Source organism: Mustela nivalis (assembly GCF_964662115.1).
Source record: "Mustela nivalis genome assembly, chromosome: 2".
Classification (NCBI taxonomy): Eukaryota; Metazoa; Chordata; class Mammalia; order Carnivora; family Mustelidae; genus Mustela; species Mustela nivalis.
This window is the reverse complement of record NC_139021.1, coordinates 99268154-99286228: the sequence shown is the minus strand read 5'-3', so window position 1 is coordinate 99286228 and position 18075 is coordinate 99268154. Positions and strand designations below refer to the sequence as shown.

The 18075-nt window shown below is 40.9% G+C and overlaps 1 protein-coding gene across 1 annotated transcript in view; it reads right to left on the bottom strand.

Annotated features, from left to right (window-relative positions):
- Positions 1-18075, bottom strand: part of TBCE (tubulin folding cofactor E) — a 61642-nt gene that overhangs the window by 16505 nt on the left and 27062 nt on the right. Inside the window, exon 3 of the mRNA XM_082720740.1 lies at positions 3599-3950. Coding sequence (XP_082576866.1) covers positions 3599-3885 — 287 coding nt within the window. The 5' untranslated portion in view covers positions 3886-3950. The remainder of the gene's footprint in view (positions 1-3598; positions 3951-18075) is intronic.

Here is an 18075-nt window from a genome sequence, read left to right as displayed (position 1 = left end):
ACACTGTCGTATGCTTCTCACATTCATACATGGAAAGTCTCTCTAGGGTGAGGAAAGCATGCGTATCTTCAGCTTTACTAGATAAATCTCAGAAGCCACATTCTAAGTGCAGAGGACCTGCATTTTCTGATCACTGAAAGAGCCCATATGGTATCTAGAACAGGGAATCCAGAGCCCCATCACTTGAGTTCAAATCCCAAGTCCACCACTTCCTTTGGCCTGAGGGGAGTTAGAATCTCTGTACCTCAGATTCTACAGCTTTAAAATGTTGTGGTTTACACACACATATTCACAGCAGCATTACCACCATAGCCAAAGGAGCTACAGATGTCCATCAATAGATGAATGGATGAACCAAGTGTGGTCCGTCCATTCAATGGAATATTACCCAGCCTTAAAAGGGAAGGAAATTCTGACATACGACACAAAGTGGGTAAACTTGAGGACATTATGACAAGGGAAAGAAGCCAATCATAAAAAGACAATACTGCAGGATTCCACTTGTGAGGTCCCTAGAGGAGTCAACTTCACAGAGGCGGAAAGTAGCATGGTGGCTGCCACGGGCTGGGGGCTGCTGTTTAAGCAGGACAGTGAGGACAGCTGCACAACACTGTGAATGTACTTAGTGCTACCAAACTATACACTTAAAAATGGTTAAGATGGTAAACTCTGTGTTGTGCTCTTTATAATTTTTTTAAATGCTATATTAATATTTGTGAAACCTCAGAACACTGCCTGACATACAGAAGTTATTTTGTAAATATTTATAAAAACAAATGAAAAACTGACCGCCTTTGGGGGAAATACTCCCATCAAAACCCCAGGCATGTGCTATTACAGTAATGAGAGACCAGGAGAAAGGCAGCAACAAAGGTCTAGGGGCTCCCACACTGGCTCAAGTTGACAGTGCCCTTGGTGTTGCATTTTTTTCAGTGTCCCCGTAAGTCATACAGAACAAAACAAAACAAATCACACTGAATTTGCATTTAGTAAGTAGTCAGGGCCAAACAACTTAATAATTATTTGTGTCCTTCAAACTTACTGTCAGTAAGTGTCAGTTGTGCCCAGGACAACTTCCCAAACCCTGGAATCAGACTGGACATCACTACGTTCATTTCTCGTTTCATGATGATTTTCAGGAGATACTCGCTTTTTATCACAGGAACACCAAAACCCCAGCTTTGCGGGGATGGGACAGCAATAAAAAAACTTGTAGGATTATCACGGAACTGAACAACCTCAAACTAATAGTTTGTTCTGTGTGCAACAGAGGCCACTGTTTCCCTCTAAAATTAAAAATATCTCACTGTGCCTGCTGAGTTGGCTGCAGGGCCCAGGGAAACCTCGCTAGAGAGTGTGGGAGCCCGGGTCTCAGCACAGACCTCACTCTGGAGCCAGAGCCATCTGCAAGAGAAGTCACACATGCTGGTTTTTGTGTTTTTTTTTTTTTTTAATTCTTTTTCCTTAAGTCTTAAGTGGCACAAACTCAGAGCTGGTCAGCTGGATATTATTAAGAAGATAACATGACGGCTTCAAGGGGAGGATTCTGTCCCTCCTTAACACTGGTGACCACTATTTACCCACTCTCCAGTGTTATCCACAGCAGGTCTAACAGCTTAATTATTGTTTCATAAATGAGGAGACTCAGGCTTAGAAGTTGGAAAGTGTCAGAGTTAGAAGGTGGCTTAGCTAACGTCTGACCCAGCTGGACTCCAACACGGAGTCCGTTCCAAGGGAGAGGCTAGCTAATCATGGAACGCCATGAGCCTCCAGTAGCTGGGTCAGGCAGCAAAAGAATTCATGAGTTACACAGTCGTTCATAAGCCAGGGCAGGAAAATCGGTTTGCAATTTTCACAGAAGCCAGGGTATTCAGATTAACCAGTAAGAAAAAAATGTTCTTCTTATGGGGGTAAAAGATATTTCAATAGTTGCACTTTTTTCTTTTCAACAGTTGCATTTTAAATGGGAAGATGAAGGAAAGAACTCCAACCCTATAAAGCACGTTGTTCTTTAAATCCAAGTAAACCAGTAGGATAAAAAGCAAAAAATATCCATGACTGTTACCTCTCGGTGGTAGCATGAGTCACGACTTCCTTTTGTTCAATTTCTATTTTCTAAATCCTCAACAGTGAGTGTAAGCTGCTTTGTAATTCACAGTCCAGTGCTTGCTTTTTTAAAAAAAAAAAATCTTGATTTCCTTGAGTTTTCCTCCTTCACATATTGTATATTGAAAAAAAATCCCATGTAGGAAAAGTATATGGATTAGCCTACCTACACATCGGTACACAGCTCAGTGATTTTAAATAAATACGACCAGGTCACCACCACCCGGATCAAGAAACACATCCCTGGAACTCGGGAAGTCCTCTCTGTGCTTCCTCCACTCAAAATCGTCTACCCTGACTTCTCACACTATCGATCAGTTGCGCCTGGTGTTTACCTTCATGGAGACAGAATCATTCAAGGTGCACTTCTTGGCAGACTACTTTGGCGGGACGCTGTACTAATGAGATTTCACATGTACTGTTGGACCGCGTGGTAGCTGCTGCTCGTGTTCACTACCATGGAATGAATACAGCATAACTTATTTATCCATATTCTGTGTCTAGGTATTTGGATGGCTCCCTGAATATTTTGTTGCTGTTACTAATGCTGGTCACCCATGCTAAAAAGCAGGGGCATCCAGAAATGAATTTCTTCTTCCACACAGTCTCCATATAAATTTTACATCTGGTGTCATGTTAAATTTTCACAATAATGGCAAAATAAGATAGCAAATACATGGACTTCGAACAAAACCCCAGTTTGATTTAAGAGACTTTTAGAGAGAAAAGTGAAAGACACCAAGTAGCTAGAAATGTACTCTCCACTGTGGCCATCAGGGGCCGCTATTCTAGCCACCTTGTGGGGTCAGGGTCATACAGGACAGCAGTGACCATCACCTGGAAGGTTCTCGTGCAGTTGTGTTTCTGTGGAACATCAGCTTCTACTCACTGTGATTCAGCCCCAGCATCGGAGTAGGCAGAAGGCCTCTCTTCACAGAACCACAGTGTACAGAGAGTTTCATAATACTTTGGGTACTTCTTAAAAGCAAGAGCCCATAGTATTCTGATGCAGGTCTAGGATGGGACCCAAGATTCTGCAACTTCACAATCACCCCAGGGAAGAAAGGGTGTGCATCCAGAGATGGAAACTAACTTGGTTCTAGAGGACCCAGAATGCCACATGGTAGGTAGCAACTTAGAGCTCTGTTTCCATTTCTGACTTACCACCCAGCTAGAATGGCACCATGAAATAGAAAAGGACCAAAATGTCAATCTTACTTATTAGACAAGATGGCTGGTATAAATATTAATGATGGGTAATGTTTTAATTCCAATCCAGAAAAGCCCAACAACCCTATGCTAAATTAAGAATTTTAATTTCCCCAAAGACTCAGTCCTCAGATTCCTCTGATTTTAACTGGCTGTTTGTGCAGAAAGGACAAGACCAGTTTGGAGGCGAAGTTCTGAGTATCAACATATAGTCCACTGAACTTTAATCCTGAACAGTGATGAAACTGTCAAAGTCAGTTCTGCCGCTATCAAGCCTACATACCTTTGCTGTTTTATAATAGAGTCAAAACCAATAGTTTCCACAGGCTTATTTCCAATTATAACAATTTGCTCTTTTCCATCTTCCTCTGGTCCATCTTCTAACACATAGCGATTCTTAACTGCAGTGAGAAAGCCCACTCCAAAATTTACTTTGTTGGGACGAATAAAGGATCCCCCTGTTGGGTGTCTGGAAAAAAAGAGAAATGGAACAGATAAAATATCATCAATGGGGACATTTAAATAAGAGGACACATTCAAGGGGTACCTGGGTGGTTCAGTCAGAAGCATCTGATTTTGTTTTCGGCTCAGATTACAGTTTCAGGGGCCCCATGATCAAGCCCTATGTCGGGAGTCTGCCTGAGGATTCTCTCTTGCCCCTCCTCTGCCCACCTCACTCCCCGCTACTCGCACACCCACTCTCTCTCCTATAATCCTTAAAAAAAAACTTTTTTAACGACACATTCAAAAATCCTTTATGAACTGTCAGTATGCCACAAATGTGAAATGCCTACATTTACAAATTTGTTTATAAATACAGTAGCAAACAAAAGCAATTCTACAATTTTTTTAAAGATTTTATTCTTAAGTAATCTCTAAACCCAATGTGGGGCTTGAACCTATAACCCTGAGCTCAAGTGTTGTTCTACTGACTGAGCCAGCTAGACGCCCCAGTAATCACACAATTTTAAAAAAGAAAAAGAAAATATCATTCACCAGAATGGCCATAAAAGCAATATTCTGAAGGACGGCAAAATTTTCTCTATGCTGAAAAATCAAAATCAGCATAAAAGGGAAAGCACTATACAAATGTGTAATCGATATGGTTGATCAAAAGGGCTGTGAGCTTATGCAAGCTTAAGTTCCAGCAGACAAACAGACAAGATATATGAAAAAGACAATTCACCTAACAGGAAACAGAAGTATTAAATCCACAGGGTAAAGTTTTACCTTGCTCAAGATTAAGAAATGCAAATTCAAATAATGAAATTATTTTCAACAAAACTGGCAAAAAATAAAGAACAATCCTAACACCTCAAAGACTACAAGGCTGGGTTTGGTTTTGAGTGTATAATCATATTCCTGGGAACATGTCAGCAGGCAATAATTTAAAAATAAAAACAAAACTGCATTTACAAAGATTCTGTATAATAGCATTTATTTGTAACTAAGGAACTCTGGAAACCATAAAAAAGCCCAGCTGGATAGGAACTATTAATATTAAGTAAACCAGATAGAGGCAGTCATTAAAAATTCTAGCTGTAACACTTAATAAAATTAATCACAGAATAATGCTGAGATTTCTAAAACCTGAACCAAATTGTACATAACACAACTATAGAGGAATCACATCTACAAAGATTCAATAAGGACACAAAGAGATAAAAAACATTTGTGGGTAGCAGGCTTAGGTACAAAAGCTGAAAAGTAACAACCTTCAGCTAAATATATTTTAAAAGGTTAAATATGGGGCACCTGGGTGGCTAATTCAGTTAAGCATCTGCCTTCAGCTCAGGTCATGATCCCAAGCTCCTAGGATCAAGTCCTGCATCAGGCTCCCTGGTCAGTGAGGAGTCCGCTTCTCCCTCTCCCTCTGCCTGCCACTCTCCCTGTTTGTGCTCTCTCTCTCCCCACACCTTTGTCAAATAAATAAATAAATAAAATCTTATAAAAAATAAAAGGTTAAATATGGGCCTAAAAGAGAGAATGTGGAAAGAATTCTATAGAAATATAGGATATTTAGCCACAATTTCTATTCAGGTTTTTAGTAGATTTAATAGCAGTTTTTAGTAGATTTAATATTAAAATTAATCATATCACTGAATATAATGACCACTTTGTCAGGCTTTTCAAGAGATTTAAAGTGGGTCTCTGGACCTTTAAATTTCAGGCTTCAGCATTACTTCATGGCAATTAGACCTTATTTTCAGGATGATTTAAGTATCTACTATAAAATAGTCATAAATGTTACTGTCATTTGATCACTTTGGAGAATAAATGATGAAATACATAAACTGACAGAAATTACAAACACTATTCCAGAGCATAACCTTTGACACTTAAAGAAATCAAAGCTTCCTAGAAGTCACCATGATTAAAAAGGATGAAAACTCAGATTGATAAATTTCATCTATATAAACACACACTATTTTAAAGTGGGTCTGCAGAGATGAAAGGGGGTTGTGATCCCCGAAAGTCAGAAGTGATGTCACGGGTAAGAAAAAATGGCCCAGAAGTCACTGGAACCCCAGAGCACAGGGTCCTTGAAGCCGATGATGGAAGTGGACAACCAGGCCAGTGCTAGGAAAGGAGGCAGGAAGTTAACCCCAGTAGGACCCACGGGGCAGCAGCCTGGTGGGCGAGTTCCAGACGCTGAGAAGACAGGGAAGCCTTCCTACTCTCGCCACAAGGGCTTCACTGCAAATGGGAGAAGAGCACAGGGCAACGGCGTCTTACGATGGCTGGGTGCAGCAGATCTGTACGCCTCTGAAAATCATCCAGTGGTGAGGGGAGAACTGATGATGCAGGAAATTAAATTCTCTGTTGCAGTAAAATCAAATTCTGAGTCTGTACAGTACGTTGTGATATCAGAGGATCACAGACTACCAGAAGCTTCCTAGAAAATATTACATTTTAACCCTAGGAGAGGTTCATATCACAAAAGACACAGTTCTGGGGCCACCCGGGTGGCTCAGTTGATTAAGCGTCTGCCTTGGGCTCAGGTCATGATCCCAGGGTCCCGGGATGGAGCCCCATATCGGGGGGGGGGGCCTGCTCAGCGGGGAGCCTGCTTCTCCATCTCCCTCTGTCCTCTCCCTGTACCCCTCCCCTTCTGCCTTTCCTCCCCCGCTTGGGCATGCTTCCCTGCTCTCAGATAAAATATTCTTTAAATATTTTATTTATTTATTTGAGAAAGAGAGAGAGAGAGCACAGGCAGGGAGAGGGGCAGAAGGACAGGAAGAAACAGACTCCTCCTTGAACAGGGAGCCTGATGCAGGACTCGATCCCAAGACCCTGAGATCATGACCTGAGCTGAAGGTGGACGCTTAACCTACTGAGCCATCCAGGCGCCCCTAAATAAAATCTTTAAAAAAAAAGAAAGAAAGAAAGAAAGGTGCTGTTTTAAGAAGCACAGCTATGTTACTCAGCTAAAGAGATCAAATACAGCTAGCATGATTTTTTAAGAGTTCAAAGTGATAGACTTGAGAAATCCCCTAGGCTAGGACTTCTTAAACATAACCTAAAAAGCAGAAAGTCATCTGAAAATCTTACTGGATCCTAGGAATCTGCCTGTTTAGAACAATGCTCCAGGACATTCTGACGTCGGTGGGCCTCCTGTCCCACCTTAAGAAACTCTCATCTAATCCAGCCCCGTTTCAGCTGGGGAACCTGGGGTCCACTGTTAGAGGTATCATAGCCACAACCAAAAACCTTGGATTTCTGACTACTGGTGCATTGTCCTTTCCCACATCTCTGTCTGGACTTATAGATACAAATCAATGCTTTATTTTGGCAAATTAAACACATTCCCTAAGTTAAATTCCTAATGAACATATATCATCCCTTTTTTTTTAAGTTTTATTTTTATTTAAGTGATCTCTACATCCAATGTGGGTCTCAAACTTATGACCCCAAGATCAAGAGTCACACGCTCTTCCGACTGTGTAGGCCAAGCACCCCGACAGCTAAGTTCCTAAGATGGGAGGCAGAAGCAGGATGGGGACGCTGCTGCTCTGGAGTTGGGCCAACCTGGGATCCTTCTGGGCTCCATTACCTACTGGCTCTATGACCTCAGGGAGGTGATTATATGTTCTCAGCCTGAGTCTCCTCATCTATAAAGCCCTGTCAAATGAGGTTATTTATAAGGACTAAATAAACCATAATATATAAGCCATCACTACACTGCCTGGCACAAGCCTTTCTACACAGATACACAGATCAGCACAGCAGTTCTTTTCTATACAGTACCGTATCTAATACACTGGTCAACATAAGCTGACATCTTCCAAAATATACTGGGATATCCCAGAAGCCACAGTTTCTACACTCAAGCACTGGCTGCCAAGCATGTCCAGCTGGGCTCCTATGGCGTCTAACATCAGTGATGTCATGACATAACAATTTCACCCTACGAATGATGCATGGTTTTGCTAAGAAAAACTACAGTTATTAACATATGTAAGATAAAGTTCACATGCAACCTCAGGCAAAGCTGTTCTCTACTGCCACATAAAAACTACCCCAAAGTGGGGCACCTGGGTGGCTCAGTGGGTTAAGCCTCTGCCTTTGGCTCAGGTCATGATCTCAGGGTCCTGGGATTGAGCCCCGCATTGGGATCTGCTTCCCCCCGCCACCCCCCTGCCTGCCTCTGCCTATTTGTGATCTCTGTCTATCAAATAAATAGATAAAATCTTAAAAAAAAAAAAACAACTGCCCCAAAGCATAGTGGCTTAAAACAGTGGTCTGCTATTTCTTGTAATTCACTGGGGCAGGCTTGGCTCTGCTGAGCGATCCTTGTTTCTCATGCTGTCAGGTGACATGATCTGGGTGACTGCACTCAGCGGAGAGTCAGTGGAGCCTTTCACGATCCAAGATGGCTCCAGTCAGATGACCGGCACCTGGGCTAAGGTGGCTTCCAATCTTGGCGTGGCTGGCTGGGCCTGTCTTCTATATGTGGCTGTCCAAATCTTCCATCACCATTTAACAAGAGACTGTCTTTTTTCCATTGGATATTCTTTCCTGCTTTGTTGAATATTAATTGACCATATACTTGTGGGTTTATTTCTAGGTTCCCTTTTCTGCTCTTTTGATCTACGTGTCTATTTTTGTGCCAATATCATAATGTTTGGATCATTACACCTTTGTAATATAACTTGAAATCTGGAATTGTGATGCCTCCAGTTTTGCTTTTCTTTTTATTTTCATTTTTTTTTAAAGATTTTATTTATTTAATTGATAGAGAGCACAAGTAAGCAGAGCGGCAGGCAGAAGGAAAGAGAGAAGCAGGCTCTCCACTGAGCAGGGAGCCTGACTCAGAGCTCCATCCCAGGACCCCGGAACCATGACCCGAGCCTAAGGCAGCTGCTTAACCAACTGAGCCACCCAGGCGCCCCCTGCTTTTCTTTATCAAGGGTGCTTCGGGTTTTCAGGGTCTTTCGTGGTTCCACACAAATTTTAGGACTATTTATTCTAGTTCTGTAAAAAATGTGGTTGGTATTTTGATAGGGATTTCATTAAATTATGTGTAGACTGCTTTGGGTAGTATAGACATTTTATAATGTTTATTCTTCCAATCCATGAGCATGAAATGTCTTCACATTTCTTTAGGTTATCTTCAATTTTCTTTTTTCCACCAGTGTTTTACAGTTTTCAGAATACAGGTTGTTCACCTCTTAGGCTAGTTTTATTCCTAGATACCTTACGGTTTTGGAAACAATTGTAAATAGGATTTACAATTATTAATTGTAATTAATTTCTCTTTCTGCTACTTCATTGCTAGTAATAAAATTGCAAGTTTTCTGCACATTGCTTTTGTATCCTGTCGCTTCACTGAATTCATGTATCCTTTCTACCAATTTTTTAGTGGAGTCTTTCAGGTTTTCTATATAGAATATCCTGTTACCTGCACATAGTGGAAGTTTTACTTCTTCCTTGATAGTTTGGATGCCTTTTAGTTCTTTTTGTTGTCTGATTGCCGTGGGAGAATGGGTTAAATAGGTGAGGGGGATTAAGAACAGCATTTGTGATGAGCACCATGTATTGTACAGAAGTGTGAATCACTTTATTGTACACCTGAAACTAATATTATACTGTATGTTAAGTAACTGATATTGAAATAAAAACTTTAAAAGTTCAAGCACCATGTTTCTGGGCAGGGGCTGTGTTATAAGTGAAAGGGTAGATGTGGAGCTACCGTCTGAAGTACATAACTGGGGCTCAAGTTCGGATGAGCCATCTTTTTCCTCTGCTTTCTTGACTGAAGGTGAAATGTTCTATGTGGGAGATGGACTACTACAGGTGGGAATGATCCTGACCTTTAGAGAAAGGATCTCCAGCCCTCCAGAAGCCTGCTGTGCATTTGTCCCACAGCTTTCTGCCCCTTGTTTCTTAACTAGTTTCTTGAATTGTTCACGTGGACTTTTCCTCAGGGATACATTGGCCTGCAGGTCCCAGTTCATATGTAGTCCCCTGCTCACCACTGGAGAATCAGCTCACTGCTCTCTAGAAATGTTGCATTGGTGAACGGACCATGCTTCAGCAGTTCTGACCTGGGCAGCTTGGACCTGGTCATCTTCTACTGCCACACCTTTCCCTGGGGGCTTGAACACAGAACAGGGAGGTGGGCAACCACATTAAAGACCCACCAAATACAATGTCTGCTTGATTGACTGGGCCTGCAACTTCCTTCTCCTGGGACTTAGAGGAGGCCAGAATCAAGGCTCCACCGCTCCTCTAACTCCTCTCCACTAGTACTCTGATCAAAGAACCTCAAAATTTAAACTGATATGGATGGGAATTGGGGTGGGGGGGTGGGGGGAGAAAGGGGAGAAATCACTGTGCTTCGTTCAGCCTGAGGTGAAAGGATGGTTGGTGTTTTTCCTGCTTGTATCTTTTCTTACCGTTTCTTTAATAAATGGGATGACAGGGCAAAAAACAACAACAACAAAAAAAAACTTTAAAAGTCAACTTTTTAAATAAGCATCTACTCAAAATAAAACATCTGATGCGCTGAATATAATTATATTCACTATATCTGAGAAATATAGCATTCAGAATGGAAGGAGTGATAAAAAGCTTCCAGGACAAACAGAAACTAAAAGAATTTGTGATCACCAAACCAGCCCTACAAGAAATATTAAAAGGGATCCTCTAAGCAAAGAGGGAGCCCGAAAGTAACACAGACCACAAAGGAACTGACACAATATACAGCAACAGTCCCTTACAGGCAATACAAATGGCACTAAATTCATTATCTCTCAGTAGTTACTCTGAATATAAATGGGCTAAATGCCCCCAAAAGACACAGGGTATCAGAATGGATAAAAAAGCAAGATACATCAATATGCTGTCTGGAAGAGACTCATTTTAGACCCAAAGACACCCCCAGGTTGGAGGGGGTAGAAAACTATTTATCATGCTTATGGACATCAAAAGAAAGCTGAGGTGGCAATCTTTACATCAGATGAATTAGATTTTAAACCAAAGACTTTAATAGGAGTTAAGAAAGGACACTGTATCATAATTAAAGGGTCTATCCAACAAGAAGATCTAACAATTACAAATATTTATGCCCCTAACATGGGAGCAGCAAAAAATATAAGCCAATTAAAAACAAATCAAAGAAACACTTTGACAATAATACAATAATATCAGGGGACTTTAAACCCCCACCCTGCACTGAAATGGACAGATCATCTAAGCAGAAAATCAGCAAAGAAATAGCGGACTTGAATGACACACTGGACCAGATGAACATCACAGATATATTCAGAACATTCCATCCCAAAGCAGCAGAAGACACATCTTCTTGAGTGCACACAGAACATTCTCCAGAACAGATCACATCCTGGGTCACAAATCAGATCTCAACCAATACCAAAAGATTGGGATCATTCTCTGCATATTTTCAGACCATAATGCTTTGAAATTGGAACTCAATCACTAGAGGAAATTTGGAAAGAACTCAAATACATGGAGGCTAAAGAGCATTCTACTAAAGAATGGATGGGTTAACCATGAAATTAAAGAAGAATTTTAAAAATTCATGGGAACGAATTAAAATGAAAACACAGCTGTTCAAAATTTTGGGGATGCCACAAAGGTGGTCCTAAAAGGGAAATATATAGCAATACAAGCCTTTCTCAAGAAACAAGAAAGGTCTCAAATACACAACCTAACCTTACACCTAAAGAAGCTGGAGAAAGAGCAGTAAATATAATCTAAAACTAGCAGGAGAAGAGAAATAATAAAATTAGAGCAGAAGTCAATGAGATAGGAACCAAAGGAACAGTAGAACTGATCAATGAAACTAGGAGCTGGTTCTTTGAAAGAGTAATAAACCCCTGGCCAGACTTGCCAAAAAGAAAAGAGACAGGACCCAAATAAATAAAATTATGAATGAAAGAGGAGAGATCACAACCAACACCAAACAAACACAATTATAGGAACATATTATTGGGGCGCCTGGGTGGCTCAGTGGTTTAAGCCGCTGCCTTCGGCTCAGGTCATGATCTCAGGGTCCTGGGATCGAGTCCCGCATCGGGCTCTCTGCTCAGCAGGGAGCCTGCTTCCCTCTCTCTCTCTCTGCCTGCTTCTCTATCTACTTGTGATTTCTCTCTGTCAAATAAATAAATAAAATCTTTTAAAAAAAATAAATAAATGAAAACTAAAAAAAAAAGAACATATTATGAGCAATTATATGCCAACAAATTAGACAATCTGGAAGAAATGCTTCTCCTGGAACCAGTAACTGCAATTACTCCTTCCCTCTCATCACCGTGCATTGGGTGTGAGGAAGGCCAAGAACTTTCTACCTCTCGGATCCAGATGGAGCCCCTCCTGAGCACATGCACCAGAAAACGCATACAAGGAGCCTCATTGGTACCTGGAACTAATTTCAATGGCAACACCCTGGATGTCGAGCCAGTACCGAAAGGGGCTAGGACTCTTGGAGGTGAGAGGAGCAAACTTTGTGTGGGGAAGAGATGTGAGTAACTGACAGCTGGTGAACTGTGTGGGTTACATCCACAGATGACTCCCAGCCCACGTGCCCTTTGGTGATATGATTTTGCCACTTATCCCATTACTAGGTAATACCTATTTCCCCCACTCTTGAATCTAGGCTCACCCAGTGACCTGCTTGTACCAACAGAGAGAGTCCTCACAGTCCCCATTTCCACCCTCTTGGAAAACAGACACCATATAAAGAAACTCCTGCTAGACTATGAATGAAGACTAGTGGGAAGAAGAGAGGCTGACCCATCTTAGAGGAATTCAAGTGTTAGGTCGGGTGGAGAGATTACTTAAATATGTAAGTTAAAAAAAAAAAAAAAAGACTGTTTTATGCCTCCTGCAAGAATGTGAAGCACAAAAAGAACCCTGGGTCTCGAGTGTATTCAACAAAGAAATAGAAATGTAGCTGAACTGTGCAGGTTGAGCAGACTGGTGAAATGGGTGGTACTTTTGTCCTACCCCGAGGCATCCAACAGGATCCTCTGTGGAAATATGTGGAAATACTGATGAAAATAAAGAAAGCAGCACAGCAGAAACAGTATCACTGACAATAAAACATTTATAAAACTACAACATTTGAAATAAAATGTTATGGTTTAAACAAATGTTTAAATAAGACATTATGTTGTTTTTCCTGAAGTATGTTACGAGATCACTTTTAGATATCTCCTTTAATTTTCTCTAAGGACAGAACACAAGTAGATCCTGTGTTCACTGGAAAATAAGTGCTATTAATGATAAACATCTTACATATACAAGGCTGAATTAGAGCCCGAGGTGTTGTCAAGCACTGAATTCCAGACAATTGAGAACAGTTTATATACTGATCTAAATGTGTACAAACAACTAGGTTCTGCATGTGAGCAACTGTTCCTAGAATCTCACATTTATGAAATAGGTCTTAATTTAAGAACTAATGAAATTTGTGGGGCGCCTGAGTGTCTCTGTTGGTTGACCTTCTGACTCTTGATTTCGACTCAGGTCATGATCTCAGGGTCCTGAGACTGAGCTCCGCATCAGGCTTCACACTCAGTGGGGAGTTTGCCTACGATTCTCCCCCACCCCACCCCCACCGCCCATCCCTGGGCTCACATGCATGCACTCTCTCAAATAAATAAATCTTTAAGTAAAAAAGACAGTTCCACATCAGGCTCCTTGCTCAGCAGAGAGCCTGCTTCTCCCTGCGCACCAGTCCCCCTGCTTGTGCTCTCTCTCTGACAAATAAGTAAAATCTTAAAATAAAATAAAAACAAAACAAAAAATTTAAAAAGAACTAGTGAAATTTGTAATTCTGGTGAAAGGAAAGTATGAAATTTATGAAATAGTACTGGTTTGCCTTAAAGGAATAAAATGGGGAGGGTATAGAAACAGAATGGGGAAAATCTACTTTTCTTCCTTTTTAAAATTTTTTGGAAGATCTGTTTTTCAAATATCGTATGACTTAAATGAAAAAATAATCCTGGGACGCCTGGGTGGCTCAGTTGGTTAAGCGGCTGCCTTCGGCTCAGGTCATGATCCCAGCGTCCTGGGATCAAGTCCCACATCGGGCTCCTTGCTTGGCGGGGAGCCTGCTTCTCCCTCTGCCTCTGCCTGCCACTCTGTCTGCCTGTGCTTGCTCTCGCTTCTCTCTCTATGACAAATAAATAAATAAAATCTTTAAAAAAAAAATAATCCTAGAGGCAGTAATCAGGCAAGATGAAAAAAAAAAGGCATCCAAGTTGGTAAGAAAGTAGAACTGTGGGATGCCTGGGTGGCTCAGTTGTTGAAGTGTCGGCCTTCAGCTCAGGTCATGATCCCAGGGTCCTGGAATCCAGCCCCACGTTGGGCTCCCTGCTCAGTGGGGAGACTGCATCTCCCTCTCCTTCTCTACCTGCTTGTGTTCCCACTCTTTCTGTCTCTGTCTCTGTCAAATAAATCTTTTAAAAGAAAAAAAAGAGGTAAAACTGTCACTATTTGCAGATGACATGATACTATGTAGAGAAAACCCTAAAGAGTGCACCAAAAAAACTATCAGAATAAATGAATTCAGTAAAGCTTCAGGATAAAAAGTTAACATACAGAAATATATTTCATCTCTATACACTAATAATGAAGTAGCAGAATGAGAAGTCAAGAAAACAATCCCACATACAATAGCATCAAACAGACTAAAATACCTAGGAATAAATTTAACCGAGGAGTGAAAGACCTAATCTGAAAACTGTAAGACAGTGATGAAAGAGACTGAAAAGAACACAAACAAATGGAAAGATACTCCATGCTCATGAATGGGAAGAATACATCAAAATGCCCATTTTACTATGCAAAGCAACTGACAGATTTAATGCAATCGTTATCGAAGTACCAAGAGCATTTTACACAGAACTAGAACAAATAATCTTAAAATTCATATGGAATCACAGAAGACCCAGAATAGCCAAAGAAATCTTGAGAAAGGAGGACAAAGCTGGAGATACCACAATCCCAAATTTCAAGCTATACTACACCAAGCTGAACTAATCAAGACAATAAGATATTGGCACAAAACAGACAGATAAATCAATGGAACAGAACAGAGAGCCCAGGGGGAGAAAGAAACCCCGAAGATCAATCAATGACAAAGGAGACAAGAATATACCATGGGGCAGTAGCAGTCTTCACAAGTGATGTCAAGAAAACTGGATAGCTACACGCAAGAGTGAGAGTGGATCACCTTCTTAGACCATGTACAAAAATAATGGATATGTCTGGATATGTCTCCTGAGGCAAGGGAAACAAAAATAAACTATGGGGACTACACCAAACTAAGAAGTTTTTGCACAGGAAGAAGCCCATCAACAAAACAAAAATGCAGGGCACCTGACCAGTTCCAGTGGTGGAACATGCAACTCTTGATCTCGGGGTTGAGAGTTCGAGCCCCACACTGGGTGTAGGGATTAAAATCTTAGGGGCATCTGGGTGGTACAGTCTGTTGAGTGTCTGACTCTTGCTTTCAGCTCAGGTCACAATCTCAGGGCTGTAAGTTCCAAGTCCCACATTGGGCTAAGAGATTACTTAAAAATTAAAATCTTAAAAAAAAAAAAAAATACTGGGTGGCTCAGTGGGTTAAAGCCTCTGCCTTCAGCTCAGGTCATAATCCCAGGGTCCTGGGATCGAGTCCTGCATCGGGCTCTCTGCTCCGCAGGGAGCCTGCTTCTCCATCTACTTGTGATCTCTGTCTGTCAAATAAATAAATAAAATCCTTTAAAAAAATTAAAAATTAAAAAAAATTAAAACAAGGGGCACCTGGGTGGCTCAGTCAGTTAAGCATCTCCCTTCAGCTCAGTCATGATCTCAGGGTCCTAGGATCGAGTCCTGGGATGAAGCCCTGCATCCAACTCCCTGCTCAGTGGGGAGCCGGCTTCTTGCTCTCCCTCTGCACCTCCCCCTGCTCATATCTAATAAATAAAATGAAATCTTTAAAAATACATTCATACACATACATACAAAAAAAAAATAATAATAATAAGGTACCAGTCAGAATAGCTACTATCAAAAAGACAACCGGTAAGTGTTAGCAAGGATGTGGGGAAAAGAGAACCTTTGTGCACTGTTGGTGGGTATGTAAAGTGTTGCAGCCATTATTGGAAGCAGTAAGGAGGTTCCTTAAGAAATTAAAAGTAGAACTAGCATACAGTCCAGCAATTCCAGTGTTGGGTATTTAACTAAAGAAAATAAAAACACTAATTCAAAAACATATATGCATCCCTATGTTTATTGCAGTATTATTTAAAACAGCCAAGATACAGATGCAACCTAAGTGTCCATCCATAGATGAATGGATAAAGATGAGATACAGACATACAAATATACAATGGAACAATTACTCAGAAAAAAAAGGATTCTTGCCATCCACAATAGGAATGCACTACATGTTCACAACAATATCCTAGAGGGTATTATGAAAAGTGAAATATGTCAGAGAAAGACAAATACCGTATGATTTCACCTACATGCAGAATCTAAAAAACAAATGAACAAACAAGCAAAGGAGGAACACAGTCCTAAATCCAGAGAACAAACTGATGGTTACCAAAGTGGGAAGGCAGGTAGGGATAAGCATAACAGGTAAAGGGGATTAAGAGGTACAAACTTCCAGTTAAAAATAGGTCATGGGGGTGGGGCAGTGCCTGGGTGGCTCGGTCGGTTAGGCAGTTGACTCTTGATTTTGGCTCAGGTCATGATCTCAGGCTCCTGGGGATCGAGCCTCGGGCCCTGTGCTCAGCAGGGAGCCTGCTTAAGGATTCTCTCTCCCTCTGCCCCCCACCAAATAAATAAATCTTAAAAAAAAAAAAAGGTCATGGAACGAAGACTACAGTACAGGGAATATAGTCAACACTACCGTAGTAATACTGTACGTTGACAGATGGGGACTACAGTTACTGTGGTGAGCACTGTACAAAAAATAAATGAAACAGTTTGAGTACATAAGTTTAAAAACTAGCTTTGCGCAGTGGCAGTATCGTAGCCAATGAGGCTAATCCGAGGCGCGATTATTGCTAATTAAAAACTAGCACAGTTCTAATAAATGAGAAAACACAATACAAAACAAATGCCATGGTTTTCACTTTTGTTCTAAATTCACACTTTTTAAACAGTGGTGATGAACCATTCAAGAAGAGATCTGTATTACTGTTTTGTTTGACTGCAGGCAGATCAAAGGAGTTAGAATGGTATGTATTAGGTAGCTGCAAAGTGGATGCTATGCCCTTTACAGATCAAAGGATAACATCAAAGATCAGTCTCCTCTGGAACATTCCTGAAGGGTTTCTCAGAAAACAAAACAGACCTGCAAATACTGAAAAATATCAAGTGAATGAAGGCCCACCAGTAACAATAAATATCCAAAAACAAACTAATAATCTACACAGACCCATTCCAGATGATTACTGAGATGGTAGATCAAAACACTGAAATTCTGAACCCTGCCCAAAGAGAAAAAAATTGGGGGGGGGGGTGTCCAAACATTTTTCCCTCATAAGCATTCAGCTTGTGCTGGTTCTGTCCTCCTCCTGCCCACCAATTACAGATGCTCTGAATGAAATCAAAATCCTGACCACGGCCCTTGTGGGAATGGAGGACGGTCATGAAGCCCTGTCACCGAGATTTAATTTGCACTATTAACCCCCCAATAGGTTTGTCAGCTAAAATTCAGGATGAATTTTGTGAAATATGAATTTTAGATCGATAGCCAATCATTTTTTAGTATAAGTATGTCCCATACATGTCCAATATTTATATTAAAATATGACTAGCTGTTGCTCTAAAAATCCAAATTTCACTATGCATTCCATATTTTTCTTTCCTGAATCTGGCAGTATTACTCAAAGGCAAGGGTCCTCCACAGACCAATTAACCATAAAAAGCATTTTTCTTTTTGGGGCTTTAGATGCTACCTCCTGGGAAAGGCTGGGTCTCTTGTTGATCTTCTTACCCTATTTTGCTGCAGACAAAATTACACATGTTTAGAGCCTTTTAGGCAAGCTTGCAAAACTAACTTCCATTTCACTTGGTGTACAGTGCTTTACGGAAGAACTGACCTGGTAGACTAATTTTCCAAAGGAAAAACAGCTCAGTTTTTTTGTAGACTGACCCTGAGTGATACAATTTTTATTTTGCCCTGATTTATGGGAGTTTTCCAAGAATGAAATACCTCTCTTCATCTGTTGCAGAAATGTGCCCTGTCTGCAAACTATCAGTACATAGTGACTTTTTTTAAAAAGTTCTTTT